The sequence below is a fragment of the Anoplolepis gracilipes genome, chromosome 6 (assembly GCF_047496725.1).
Source record: "Anoplolepis gracilipes chromosome 6, ASM4749672v1, whole genome shotgun sequence".
In the NCBI taxonomy this organism is placed as follows: domain Eukaryota; kingdom Metazoa; phylum Arthropoda; class Insecta; order Hymenoptera; family Formicidae; genus Anoplolepis; species Anoplolepis gracilipes.
In genome coordinates this window covers 15,785,883-15,799,261 of record NC_132975.1, presented here as the reverse complement: position 1 = coordinate 15,799,261, position 13,379 = coordinate 15,785,883, and the positions used below count along the sequence as shown (strand labels likewise).

Sequence of the window (13,379 nt, the reverse complement as noted above, 5' to 3'; positions counted from 1 at the left end):
GGCCGGTCGGTCGGTCGGTCGGTCGGTCGGTCGGTCGGTTGGTTGCTTATTCAGCGACGCTGTGACCCGTATTCCTTACCACGATATACATATACTTCGGTTTCCTTACATTTTTTTTTTCTTTTTACGAGAAATTTATCGCATAAACGCGCGAGCAGTTTGTATCAATGTTAAATTTATCTTCCGCCTATCTATTGAGAAAAATATTCGCTTTCTCTCATTTTTCGAAATTTTGTATTTTAAAAATTCTAAAATTCCTAATTTCTATATTCTTTCCACAATTCTCAAATTACTTGCCATTAAATCGCACGTTAAAAAGATAAAAAAAAAAAAAAACTATTAGAAAGCTAATTAAATTAACTAAACATGTGTCTCGTCTGTTTTTTACTTGGCATATATCTATCCATATCTAATGTCAAGCATCGTAAAAAAACGTAAGAATTGTCAACGATGTAAATAACGATTCTGTTTGATTTTTACGAGTCAATTTTTGCAACATCAGAAGAAAGAAAGAAAGAAAGAAAGACGAGTAAGCAATCAAGGTTGTTCCATATTCGCTGGAAATTCGACGAAGGTTATGCAAGGCTTGTAGCATTTCGAGTCAAACGCATGTCTATATCAGTGCTTTTGAAGTTTATCATATATACATACGTACGTATACACATACACATGGAGCAACAAAAGTCCAGCGTTTTCGTTCTAATAACCATATGACTCTTGCGGAAAGCTTTCTTCAATCAAAATTTGTATAAAAATTCATTAACTGCGAATATTATAAGAGTGCTAAAAATTATATAGTTATGAAATATGTATAAAATAGATTGTAAATCTTTCTCTTTTTAGAAAATAATATAAAGTAAATCATAATTTTATTTCTTATATATCTTGTAATCTCACATATTATCTCTTAATCATTTATTTTAAATTTTAATTGTAACAATTATATATACGCAATTGATTACTGTTACACGTACGGACTCTCTCTCTCTCTCTCTCTCTCTCTCTCTCTTGCTATTCTCCATCTATTTATTTATCTTTCTATCTATCTATCGGCGACAAAATTATGATACAATAACGACATTGCAATGTCGTGGAAAAATGGGGGAAAGAGCGGCGCGTTGCGCTTAAGGGAAACATGATGCCATAAATCACTTATTGTGTTGGGCGAGACCGCCATTTGAACGCTTCTAGAATACCATTCATTTATATTTTTATCTCTTTTCTTCTCCTCCTTCTATCTATCTATCCGTTTCACGATATATCAACTTAATGTAACGTTATTCCCTTCTTTTTTTCTCATTAAAATGTTATCCTTAGTCTGCAAAGAACAAGGAATCATGTAACTTTATATTTCGTAATATATAAACGAAATACTTGTGCCTTTTTGTAATAATTTTAACAATAACACACATTATGTTTATAATTTTATTTATTTTATGTAATTCAAATTATATTGTCTCTCATTATCAGTTTATTTCTCAATAGATTCTGACGTGCCGAAATATTCTCGAGAGAATGACCGAAAATAAAGCTACATCCTGCCAAAATTCCTTCCTCTTCCCAACATATCGTTCGCTCCTACCATTTTAGCATCATTCTGAATCCTTTCACTTGAAAAAGAAAATATGTAAAAAAAAATAATAATAATCGCACAATCCCGACATACATTAGCCGCATTGCTTTCCCTCTCTTTTTCTTTTTTCCGTTTTCTTTCTCCGGACTTGTTCGCAAATATGAATCTCTCCGCGCGTAGACCGATAGAGAACCGTCATCGAGCAGAGACATTATCGAAGGTCAACGCGCGCGAAGCGCATCCGTTGGAAGCGAAAACGAGCGCGTGCGCGCGCACACTGTCCGAGAGAGTAAATGCAAGCCCGTTTTCTTCATCTTTTTACACTCCTCTACGCGATTTTCCCTTCCAAATTGAATACACGTACTCGCTTTATTGTAAATAAAATATAAATTAACACCATGGACGGTTTAAATTTTAAATGATCGAATACATCGTCTTTGAATATTTGTCATGTATCATATTTGTCAACAAGTTGAACTATACATATATTATTTAATATTAGATAATCCGTTTCTTTCTTTTTTTCTTTTTTTTCTTTTTTTCTTTTTTTCTTTTTTTTTTTACAAGTGTCAAACAAGTGAAACTGTCAAATTATTGAGCACAACAGTTGTGATGCACAAATCTAGATAGATATTTGTTCAATGTGGTTATGCACGCACGCACACACACACACACACACACACACACACACACACACACGCACGCACGCACGTAAAAGCAAAGTATGGCGAGTGAAGGTAGGCGCAGTTGGTAGAAGAGGGGGAAAGCAATAATCGGGCCAGTTCGGCTGAACGCGCAAGCAAAAAGAAAGGCGCGTGCTCGCTCTTTCTTTCTTTCTCTCCTCTGTCTCTCTCTCTCTCTCTCTTTCCTTCTCTCTCCCTCTTTTTCCACGTACTTCTTCTTCACATCTACATCTACTTAAACTTTACCCGCTCTATCGTTTGTAGAAAACGCACGCACGTGTCATCGAAGCTTTTGAAAATTATCGTGATAATGCTACGCTTAAATAAACCCCCCTCCCCTCCCCACACACACATATATATATTTATATATACACAAGTTCTTTTCTCATCTTCAATAAAAAATATAATAAACTATTTTCAAAAGAGTTTAATTCTTTCCTATGTAAAGAATACGGCGTCTCTCGCAAGAGTATTTTATCATTATACATGTATTTGGCGCGATTGATATATCTTTTATTATATTCTATGCTCCAATTTAATTTGTCTTCGACAACGACAATTTTAATGACGATTATTCTATCCACAAAGATATTCAATAGCGTTTAATTTAAATGGAGAAAGTACACTTGCATAATTGTTTTTAGGAGAATGGCTAATAATTATTCAAAGATTGAATAAAAGAGAGAAAATAGGGAGAGATTTCGTATGTGTGTGGCAAGAGGCGCGAAAAGAGCAAAGCACATACATCTCCCGCTGCGGCACAAAGAAAGCGTGCGTGCGTGCGTCGTACGTACGTACGCACGCACGCACGCACGCGACGAGGAATTCTCAGCCGAGCCGCACGCATGCAACGCCGACGCCACCGCCGCTTCGAAAAGAACTTGTAGATGTAGAATACCCGCGTAACGCGAATACGCGAGGCGCGCCAACTATCTCGGCTGGCTAGCTGGCTAGCTGGCTGGCTGGTTGGCTCGCGCTCGCGCGCGCGCGCGCGCGCGCGTACACATGCAGGAAGAAGCCATAATCGTACACTGCACTAACCTGTCGGAGGCGACTCACTCTCCTCTTGGTATCCCGTTCGCGGCGTCGTAATACCCCAAGTTGGCTGCTCGAGTATTTTCACTGCGCGGCCACAATGCGATCACCAAACTATTCACACTCTGCTTCTGTCTCGATTGTGTGCGTGTGTCTCTTTCTTTTTCTACCTTACTGCTCCTTGTCCCTTTCTTTCTTTCTTTCTTTCTTTTTTTCTTTCTTTCTTTCTTTCTTTGCTTCCTTCCTTCCTTCCTTTCTTCACGCTCGCACGCTGTCTTCTCTCTTTCTCTGCTCCTTCTTTTCGTTCTTCCTACCGCTCGTTTATTACGCGTTCTTCCTACGTCTTTTTCCGAGTCATATATCCTTGCTTCGTGTCGTGAATTTTGCACAACGATACGCGGCAACAACGACAACGACAACGACAACGACAACGACGACAACGGCGGCGGCGGCGGTGGCGGTGGCGGTGGCGGTGGTGGCGGCGGCGGTGGCGGTGGCGGCGGCAGCGGCGGCGGCGGCGGCAGCGGCGGTGGCGGCGTCCGTCTACCGGGTGACCGCCGCAGTCGGCACAATGTCGCGCGGATATACTGGCCGCCAGGCACACTGCGGTCCCCGTACGGCCGTACGTACGTATGGATCGCACACGGTTCGCGACGCACGCGAAAGAAACTCTCGCGTCTCCCGATTCACTATTTTCGACACGATTCGCTAGTAACGCGCACAGACCTTCGCTACCTACGCTCCGGACTGTTCTCCCTTGCTGGAGGAAAATGGCGGCCCCCGGCCGCCCGAGTGAGTCGCGCGCGCCGCCCGATGCCCGTCGTCACTGGCCGAGCGCGGCCGAACCTACCCGAGCGCGCCCGAACGTTAATGGCCGAACGACGCGACGCGACGAGCGCGACGGACGCGACGGACGCGACGGACGCGACGCGTTCGATTCGTCGAAAGAGCCGCGCATGGAAACGGAATGTTGCCGCACGACGCCAAATAAAACTAGCGTTATCACGCGAATCGACGATTATATATCGATGAGCCTTATATCGATTCGAATTAAAAATTTAAATTTTACTTATTTATGTACAACTTTTTTTCGTCGTCGAAACGACACTCGAGACTGAATTTTATTTTTTATTTTATCGGCTGTGTTGGCTTTACGAAAAACATTTAAAAATTAAAATACATATGCATATAATAATAATGTCGAAGTACATCGCGCGTGCGATTTATCAATTTTTGAATTTCATTATGAATTATAGATTGCCTATACATATTTTTATCTTACAAAAATAAGATCATGTACAAAGATATTCAATAGTTTAACTTTTGCAAACTCTCAGTTTTGATTTAAATCATGATTAATCTATATAAATCAGATAATTAATATTTCAAACTAAATATCGATCGCTTACTTTTCGAACATTTTTAGCAGTACGTTTAACTTTTATTTTTTCTAACGTGTGTTTTTGTGTCATCTTAAAAGATAAACAAATAAATAATAAAAAACAAACTTGTAAATAACTTGTATGAACACACATATAATGTAAAGAAAATAACTTGTCGAGAAAATGATTAAATATGAAAACAGTCTATTTAATCGTATATTATTATTTGACTGTCTTTATCGATAATAAGACAAGTATTATGTATGTACGATCTTACAAGTTGTTCACATGATATGATGCGTGTTTATTATTATATCAATATCGTTTTTTTGGTAACTTTTCAAAACGATAAGATCGCAAAGATATACCTCTGGTATTAACAGCTTGTAGTGATAATATTAATTATAGCCAGTTATTACAAAAACCTATATCCAATTGTCATATAATTTCAATATATATGGAGCAAGTTACTGCAAACAGAATATATCTCGTCCTTTGTCTTTTTCTCTTTCTCTCTCTACTCTTTATCTTTCTAACATAAACATAGAAATGAATGTAGTTTTGTTATAATTATAATTAAAATTAAACTCTTAAGAAATTTAGCTGTGCATTTTATCTATTCACATAAAAAAACCTATTGTCCTAATAAGAAAATATTATTACTTGTGATTAACCAAAGGTTTTACCAAATTCTTTGAATTATACATCATTGATAAGATTATTTTGAAGAAATGCTTGTCAATATATACCATATTATTGAAAATTAATGTTGGGAATAAATTTTAAATTTCTGTTAATCCATTTTATCTCTCAAAAACTCGGAGAATACTTACTGTTATATTCTTTTAAACTTTCATTGAAATATAATTTTTCAAATATAAACTTTCATAAAATATTAAGAAAAAAATCAGCCACAAAATGACGTATACTTAAATTAAAATGCTATAAAAAACCTTCAAAAGGAATCTTTCCAAGTAGTTCATAATATTTAATTTCAAATAATATCATCATTATTCAAATAATGGTACTATTTGAATTTTGCATTTTAAACTTTAGTAATTAAGGTTTTTTTTGTGGTAGCAAGCAATAGTAATGTACATATTATTAATGCAAACATTTCATTAATTATTTATTTTATCATAAAATTTAATCAAACTTTTTCAAATTTTCAAATGATGAATTTGTTTGTAGATTATGCACGAATCTTTCCATACCTCCACTTATTTTAATACAAACCTTCTTGATTGAAAAGTCCCAATAGCTCTTTTAAAATTAATTCACTTTTCTCTTCTTTTTCCTATATTAAAGATATAAAATATAACAATTGTCTATAAATTCTAAAAAAAAAAAGAAAGAGAGAATGCTGAAAAAAATTTGCCAAATTTGCATCGCAAGTATCCTTTATGTTGCACATGTTGCGATATCTAATTACCAAAAGATGTTTTGAAAAAATATCAACGTGTATCTAGAGGCTTAGTGAGTATAAAATATCACAATATAATATCATAGAAACAAATAATTAAAAATTTCATAGATTTTATTTTGTGCTTATTATCCTTATATATATCTTACCTTATTTCCTAATATTTTGGTTTTAGTATATTTCTGATTCTTTTTTCTTTTAAATCAACATGAATAAATCAAATAGTAACTTTATATTTTGTGATTCAATCCATCATAGTGTTCACTATCAAAAATGTTAAAATTTTTATTAAATTAATTAATTAATTTAATCCTGATGATTTATGGACTGTTATGCAAACTGTTCTACATAATTCAAATTATAAAAATAAGTATTATAATTTAAAAAAGGTAATGGATATTTGGAAAAAACATAAATGTTATCCTGTGCTGACTGTTTTGTAATATGAAATTATCAAAATGGTCATATAACAATATTGCAAAAAAAATTGAATAAAGCAAGTGATGAATATCTATGACCTATACTATGGAGATTTATCTTAATTTTAAATTGAAATTTGATTTTTAATGAATAAATAAATCCACTATAGATATGCTTTTCTATGAAACTATTCTGACATTAAAATTGTGATAAAAATGGACTGGATTATAGCTAACATACAATAAGTTAATGAGTATTGATATATAAATTTATTCTACTTCTGTGCTCTTTTATTCTATTGAGATTTTATTTTACATTGTTATTTGTTTTTATAAAAAATATATCTCAAACATAATAAGACATTGTATAAATTATTCTTACTTATTATTTGTCCATAACCATGAAATTAAGATAAATCTCACTTTCTATATAATATCTATATAACATTTATATAATTAAAATCAATTGAAATTTATATAAAATTATGAAATATTTTACTCGCATAGATAGAGATAAAAGAACAAGAAGTAATAAAGCTTATAATTAATTAATCATTTTAATAACTGATGTTTAGTCAAATTTACAATTCTCCAGAATATTGTTAACAAAAATTAATTTACACTTTAAATGTTGCAAGATGGCGTTTATTCATTTACAACATTTAACGATTCCGACGATTCGGAAACAATATTCGATAGAGATAGACATTTTATTGAATGATAGATGACTTTGTCTTACCTGCTATCATATTTCTATTTTATCTAAATTATTATTTAGCGACACTTTACGCTTTTACAGCGAGAGCTTCGAGATCTTTGATGCACTGTTGAAGAGTTGCCTTCTCCTGATCAGGAGTGATGGCTTTCAATACTCCGTTTACAATCCATTGAACCATATGCTTCTGTGCGATTCGACGCTCGAGATTTTGTACTTGCACTTGGTAGTCGAGACGCTTCTTCACCTGTAAGCAGCGAGCAAATAGAATGTCTTATATTTATTTTTTTCTTTTTATTGTAGAAACCTAGTATAAAGACGTATCATTATATCCCATATTAAATTAAATTAAATTTTTAAAAAAATTTTTGATAGTTTATATTTAATTTAATAATAAACAATTATAATGCCTAAGCAACAATTGTTACATTTTTTAGACATTGATTAGACGAGTGCGTGAGAAATTTAAAAAACATTTGGGATCTTAAATTTTCTATAATTATTTCTATAATTATTTAATTATTTTATATATTCTGTTGTAACAAAAATATTTGGTATACCTCTTGATAGACTTGCACCAAGCGCTCTCTGTAAATTGCTTCCAGTTGCATCTTAATATTTTCTTTTTTAATTTCCAGAATCATTTTCTGGCCATCTAGACTCCATTGCTCTCGTTTCTCCTGCGCAATTGCGTCCTCATACTGAGCTATTTCGCTGTTTCTAGATTCATCAAGTTCAGCATTGCATTTATCTACTTCCTTGTCCAAAAATTGAGCTAATTTTGGGCCAAACATTTTTACACCCGCTACATATATTACTAACAGAGCCAGTCCATTATAATATTCATGCTCCATAATATAAATTTCTTTTGAAGTTAAATAAGTGCCCAAGGTTATAGCAAATACATATGGCCCTGAAAATAAAACATCCAAAAATAATTAGCAATCACAAAAATGTAGCATGTTATTTTATGAAGAATATATGTAACAATAAAACAGAAAAAGAAATAATTTCTCTTAAAAATAAATTAAAACATTAAGTTTTTCATACATGTGTTTACTTTGTAAAAGAAATGATTCAAAACTTTGAAATAAAAATTGATATATTATTATATTTTACGAGTTTTGATATTCTTCAACAATCTTGTACAATATCATAAATTGTGTTTTAACGTTTGTTGAATTATCACTAAAGAAAACATATCTCTTTAAAAGTGAAATTAATTGAAAATGATCTAGATTATTAAAATTATATATAAAACATTATGTAAATTTATCTTTATCGTTTCTAATAGTTTTTAATAGTATTTAGTACAGTATAAAAGTTTATATATAAATTGCTTCAAATAATACATCCAATTATCATCACATAAAAAGAATTGCATACCTGATGCACCAGTTTTTGGATAGAAAGCTTGAAACCATTCCTCGGGTATGAATCCATGTCTAACTGGAGATGGTTCAATCATACGTTTAGGACGAGTAGGTTCTGTTGCTACCGAAGAAGCACTCTGCGCTCCACGCATGGCCATTGGTAATAATTGGGCTAAATTTGAGACAGAGAGAGAGAGAGAGAGAGAATAAGAGACAATATTATCACAATAAGTTACAAATTTATTACAAGAAATATACCTATTCTACCTGTAAGCTGGCATACTCTTTGCACTTGAAGTATATATTTAAGATTGTCTTTTTTGTGTGATATATACATATATATATATATATATATATATATATACATATATATAGAAAAATGTAAAAGAGAAAAATTACATACAATGACGCAAAATTTTGAAAAGAATTTCGATACCTTTTTATTAGAAAAAGATACAACAAAATTGTCCATGAAAAAGTTTAGGATTTTAGTTTTTAGAAAAAAATAGACTTAAATAAGTTACATAATTGCATATATACATAGTGTATAATTATTATAATATAACATATAAGCATAGTTTTTGGAAAATATGAGAAAATGTAAATGTATTGCGGAATGCCATTACATAATAGAAAATGTCAACTTGGTTACCAATTTATTTGTTGTTTCTGATATCGATGGAATTCGCTTCTCGTGTCGGAATAATTGTAAAAATGCAAATGGCAAGAAATAATAAATCGCCACTTACCATTGCGAAAAGCCAATCTCGATAGCATCTTGTACCAAACGTCTGAAACTGCTGTTACAACAGGTTACAATTTCACGATAGTCAAGAACCATGAGCCACACGATCTCACAGCCCTGCAACCTTCAGCCTACACTGAATATCAGAACGCGTTCCGTTTGACACGATCAAAATTTCGAATCGTTCAACTGACCAATCAGAACGCAAGAGATAAAAATCTTTTGCTCCAATCAAATGTTTGGAAATTTTCGTAGAGTCAAAAATTAAGCGGCTTATATATAGGGAATTTATTTTTCGATATTGGCAGCCTTGAATCCGGAACTTTACACTTTTGCCGCACGAGGTCTCCAAGATAAATTTTTATCTCGATTCGGGAAACGTCAATTGCAGTTCGTGGCGCCACTGACAGTGTGACAGTCGGTAGATCGTCAGAGGTCACGCGAGTGTCTTTGAGGGGGTTATCAGGCACGGTCTTATTTTTCTTGAGAACATTTCATTTCGAACATTTTAACGTAACGTTCATCGACATCAACATGCTACCTCGATTCCTCAGGCCTACGATAAACGTTGCCCAGCAAGGAGCAAAACGATTATCGACCAGCACCAAGGTATCGTGATAAAATAACTATCTTAATATTTATTACATCCCGAATCGCCCCATTGATGTGCTAATGATGTGCCTGACAATAACAAATATAAAACTTTCACTAGTTTTGTAATTAATTGGAATAACGCGTGTTTAAATATATTTTATTTTTCGAGAAGACCGATTGTGTCTAACAATAAGAGATCCTTTACGTACATTTGCCTATATTTAAATATATATATATATATATATATATATATCTATTTCGCGCGCGCGCGTACGTATATTCTCATATTAGCATAAAGATTATTATGCTGATTATTCCACGTTTACTACATGTCTCGTGGACCGTTGATCCACTACAAAAATGCCGCCTATACGAGAGTCATCACCTGATTTCATCGTTCGACGACGTTTATCGCGGGAGAGATATCGCCTGCAACTTCTATCAGTTACGTGAGAATTTTGCATCGCATACGTCACGAAGAGCGCGATGCTGCAATAAGATCAGAACACTGTGTTACGCAACCGCGAATCATTCGATATATCTGAAAATGCTGGCGTATTAAATTGACGTATCAGGACATTTTCGAACCGACTGCACAGAATGATTTTGAAAGGTCCTAATATGCTTTATTATATTAACTGTCTTAGATCCTATATATCTCCCATCTGAAAAAGCAAGCTGTGAAATAAGATTGGGAGCTTGACGTTCCGAGAAATCTTTAAACGTTAGTTTGGTTGCGAAAATTAAATTAATAGAAATTAAGAAATTTTCTATTCTATTTCTTTAATTCGCATTCTACGCACATTCACAAATGTTTCTTTTTTTCTCAAAATACTAATATCTCGCTTGTTGTGTTCTTTCTAGTGCGATGCCAAGGTTGCTGTTATGGGAGCAAGTGGCGGCATTGGCCAGCCGCTATCCTTACTTCTCAAGCAATCGCCTCTCGTCACCGAATTGTCGCTATACGATATCGTCAATACACCGGGTGTCGCCGCCGATCTTTCGCATATAAACACGCCGGCAAAAGTTAAAGCTTACAATGGCCCGGAACAGCTCAAAGATTCCCTGAAAGGCGCTCAAGTATGTCGCGGAAGATTATGCCTTCGCTCAAAAAAATGATCTTGCAACTTGAACAAAAATTTTCTAGGTGTAAAAAATTCACTGAAACAGATCAATTATTAACAAATACTGTGATACCGCATATATTTTGCACTTAATCCATTTAAATGACAGAGACAGAATTTATATCTGTACTATTAATGTAATTTAGATGGAAAATTTTTCTGTGACTCCTATCTTTAAGGCCTATTGTCAAGGACAATTATATTTGCGATTAATATTTGACAATGGGATCTAAATTTTCTAGAATATTGCTGCTATAAATTTTATACGTGACAAACAATATTCCAACAGATACAAAAAGTAGCGATAAATTTTAATCGAGACATCTAGAAATATATCTACATTAGCAAAATATTTTTTTGAGTGTTAAATATATATTTGACAGACACGCAGATTATACAAGACATTATAAATATTTAGTACTTATATTTAATTACATGAGATTTTAATAATTTTAGAATTTAACTTATCATCTCGCGCGAAATTGTGTTGATCAATCTTGTTTTTGATCTTTATGATTTATTAAATTAATATTTCGTATATTTTTTTTAGGTCGTTATCATACCTGCTGGTGTCCCGCGCAAACCAGGCATGACCCGTGACGATCTCTTCAACACGAACGCTTCTATTGTTCGGGATCTCGTCGCCGCGATGGCCGAAGTCGCACCGAAAGCTTTCGTAGCGATCATCTCGAATCCTGTCAACAGCACAGTACCAATCGCGACTGAAATATTGAAAAAAGCGTCTGTCTATGATCCCAACCGTGTGTTTGGAGTGACTACTCTGGATATTGTCAGAGCAAACACATTCATCGCAGAAGCAAAGGTATTTTAAATACGTATAAAATAACAAGGGCGAAATATCGCATGTATAGAAATTTAGAATATATACTTTAATTAAATATCATAATGTGTTAATAAATTGCATTATTTTTTTCAAACTTTTATTAAACGAAACTACCGTATAATTGAGAAAACATATTAAAAAGTAAATAACTTTGATTTTTCCAGAACCTTGATCCACAAAAAACATGTGTCCCGGTAATTGGTGGACACAGCGGCATCACTATTATTCCACTGATCTCGCAGTGCACGCCGTCAGTTTCTTTCCCGGACGATCAGTTGAAGGCGCTCACCGAGAGGATTCAAGAGGCCGGTACAGAGGTCGTCAAGGCCAAAGCGGGTACCGGATCCGCGACCTTGTCCATGGCATTTGCCGGTGCACGATTCGGTTTATCATTAATTAGAGCGCTCAACGGGGAAACTGGTATCATCGAATGTTCATATGTCAGTTCAAACGTCACTGATGCTAAATACTTTTCCACACCGATACTTTTGGGCGTAAGTAGAGCTGTAGAGATAAATCGCTTGATTCAACATGCTGTTTGTAATCACGTTTATATATCTTAGAAAGAGGGAAGACTACAAATAGAAAAATACTTGCTTAATTTATACATTTTCTTTCCCGATTGATATAAGAAATTATTTTTTTGTTAAGCTTGTTTCTAGAATATAGTATAATACACATAATTCAATTTTAACACCATTATTGTGCACAATATGTTTCATAATATTATATTAGCATATTGTGAATTTCAGAAAAATGGAATTGAGAAAAATTTGGGCTTGGGTAAGCTCAGCAGTTTTGAACAGAAACTTCTGGATGCCGCCATCCCCGAACTCAAGAAAAATATTCAAAAAGGAGAGGACTTTGTAAATAAGAAGTGAGATCTGTCGCATCTAGCTAAATAGAGCGTGATAACTATTGACTTTGTTACTCATAGTCATCATAACAATCAAAGATGATTTTTCAATTGTGATGAGTGTGATGAAAGTCCGCGAATATATTTTTTGTTTCTCTTGATCTGCCAACATACATACATACATACATATGTATATATATATATATATATATATATATATATATATATATATATATATCTGTGTGTGTGTGTGTATGTATATGTGTATGTATATGTATATGTATATGTATATGTATATGTATATGTGTAGTATTTGAACTGTGAAACAGATTTTATTGGAAAAATATATTTAATATTAAGATTATTGTAAATGAAGAGCAAAACTGCCGAACAGATTTATATATGCATATATAGTACGTATGTAAAATAGGGTAAATAAATAAAATATTAGAGTTGCACAATCATAATTAAACTCTTGAGAAAGATGTAACAAAGCTAGCTCAATAAACGCTCTTACAAATGCAGTAACACTTTTTACTCAAAAAATTTTTATATGTTCGAAAATTTAATTTAAATTAATTTTTTCTTGAAAATCAAAATTATCTTTGATCTT

General features: G+C 33.6%; 3 protein-coding genes across 4 annotated transcripts in view; 1 reads left to right on the top strand and 2 right to left on the bottom strand.

Moving 5' to 3' along the window:
• Positions 1 to 4,136, bottom strand: part of Ctbp (C-terminal binding protein) — a 35,370-nt gene extending 31,234 nt beyond the window's left edge. The window contains exon 1 of one of the 2 annotated variants that reach the window (XM_072894098.1): positions 3,298 to 4,136. The gene's annotated coding sequence lies outside the window, so the exon portion shown is untranslated. The remainder of the gene's footprint in view (positions 1 to 3,297) is intronic. The other variant, XM_072894095.1, reaches the window with a different exon arrangement.
• A 2,917-nt stretch (positions 4,137 to 7,053) lies between these two features.
• Positions 7,054 to 9,479, bottom strand: Atpsynb (ATP synthase subunit b, mitochondrial). The gene is made up of 4 exons (XM_072894719.1): positions 9,353 to 9,479; positions 8,617 to 8,775; positions 7,791 to 8,143; positions 7,054 to 7,477 (listed from the first exon to the last, which is right to left on the bottom strand). Exons 1-4 carry the CDS (start codon positions 9,378 to 9,380, stop codon positions 7,301 to 7,303), a joined length of 717 nt encoding a protein of 238 aa, XP_072750820.1. The 5' UTR covers positions 9,381 to 9,479; the 3' UTR covers positions 7,054 to 7,300.
• A 252-nt stretch (positions 9,480 to 9,731) lies between these two features.
• Mdh2 (malate dehydrogenase 2) lies at positions 9,732 to 13,296 on the top strand. The gene is made up of 5 exons (XM_072894107.1): positions 9,732 to 9,957; positions 10,807 to 11,022; positions 11,617 to 11,889; positions 12,075 to 12,404; positions 12,663 to 13,296. Exons 1-5 carry the CDS (start codon positions 9,883 to 9,885, stop codon positions 12,789 to 12,791), a joined length of 1,023 nt encoding a protein of 340 aa, XP_072750208.1. The 5' UTR covers positions 9,732 to 9,882; the 3' UTR covers positions 12,792 to 13,296.
• Positions 13,297 to 13,379: the final 83 nt, after the last annotated feature.

What these genes read in the sequence shown, in the direction of transcription:
- Atpsynb (XM_072894719.1), bottom strand. Translation starts at nt 9,380, where the DNA reads ATGCTATCGAGATTGGCTTTTCGCAATG. An exon ending in GAGATTGGCTTTTCGCAATG is followed by an intron (nt 8,776 to 9,352) that starts GTAAGTGGCGAT and finishes TCTCAAATTTAG; the next exon opens with CCCAATTATTACCAATGGCC. An exon ending in TCCAAAAACTGGTGCATCAG is followed by an intron (nt 8,144 to 8,616) that starts GTATGCAATTCT and finishes TTTTATTTTCAG; the next exon opens with GGCCATATGTATTTGCTATA.
- Mdh2 (XM_072894107.1), top strand. Translation starts at nt 9,883, where the DNA reads ATGCTACCTCGATTCCTCAGGCCTACGATAAACGTTGCCCAGCAAGGA. An exon ending in ATTCCCTGAAAGGCGCTCAA is followed by an intron (nt 11,023 to 11,616) that starts GTATGTCGCGGA and finishes TATTTTTTTTAG; the next exon opens with GTCGTTATCATACCTGCTGG. An exon ending in CATTCATCGCAGAAGCAAAG is followed by an intron (nt 11,890 to 12,074) that starts GTATTTTAAATA and finishes TGATTTTTCCAG; the next exon opens with AACCTTGATCCACAAAAAAC.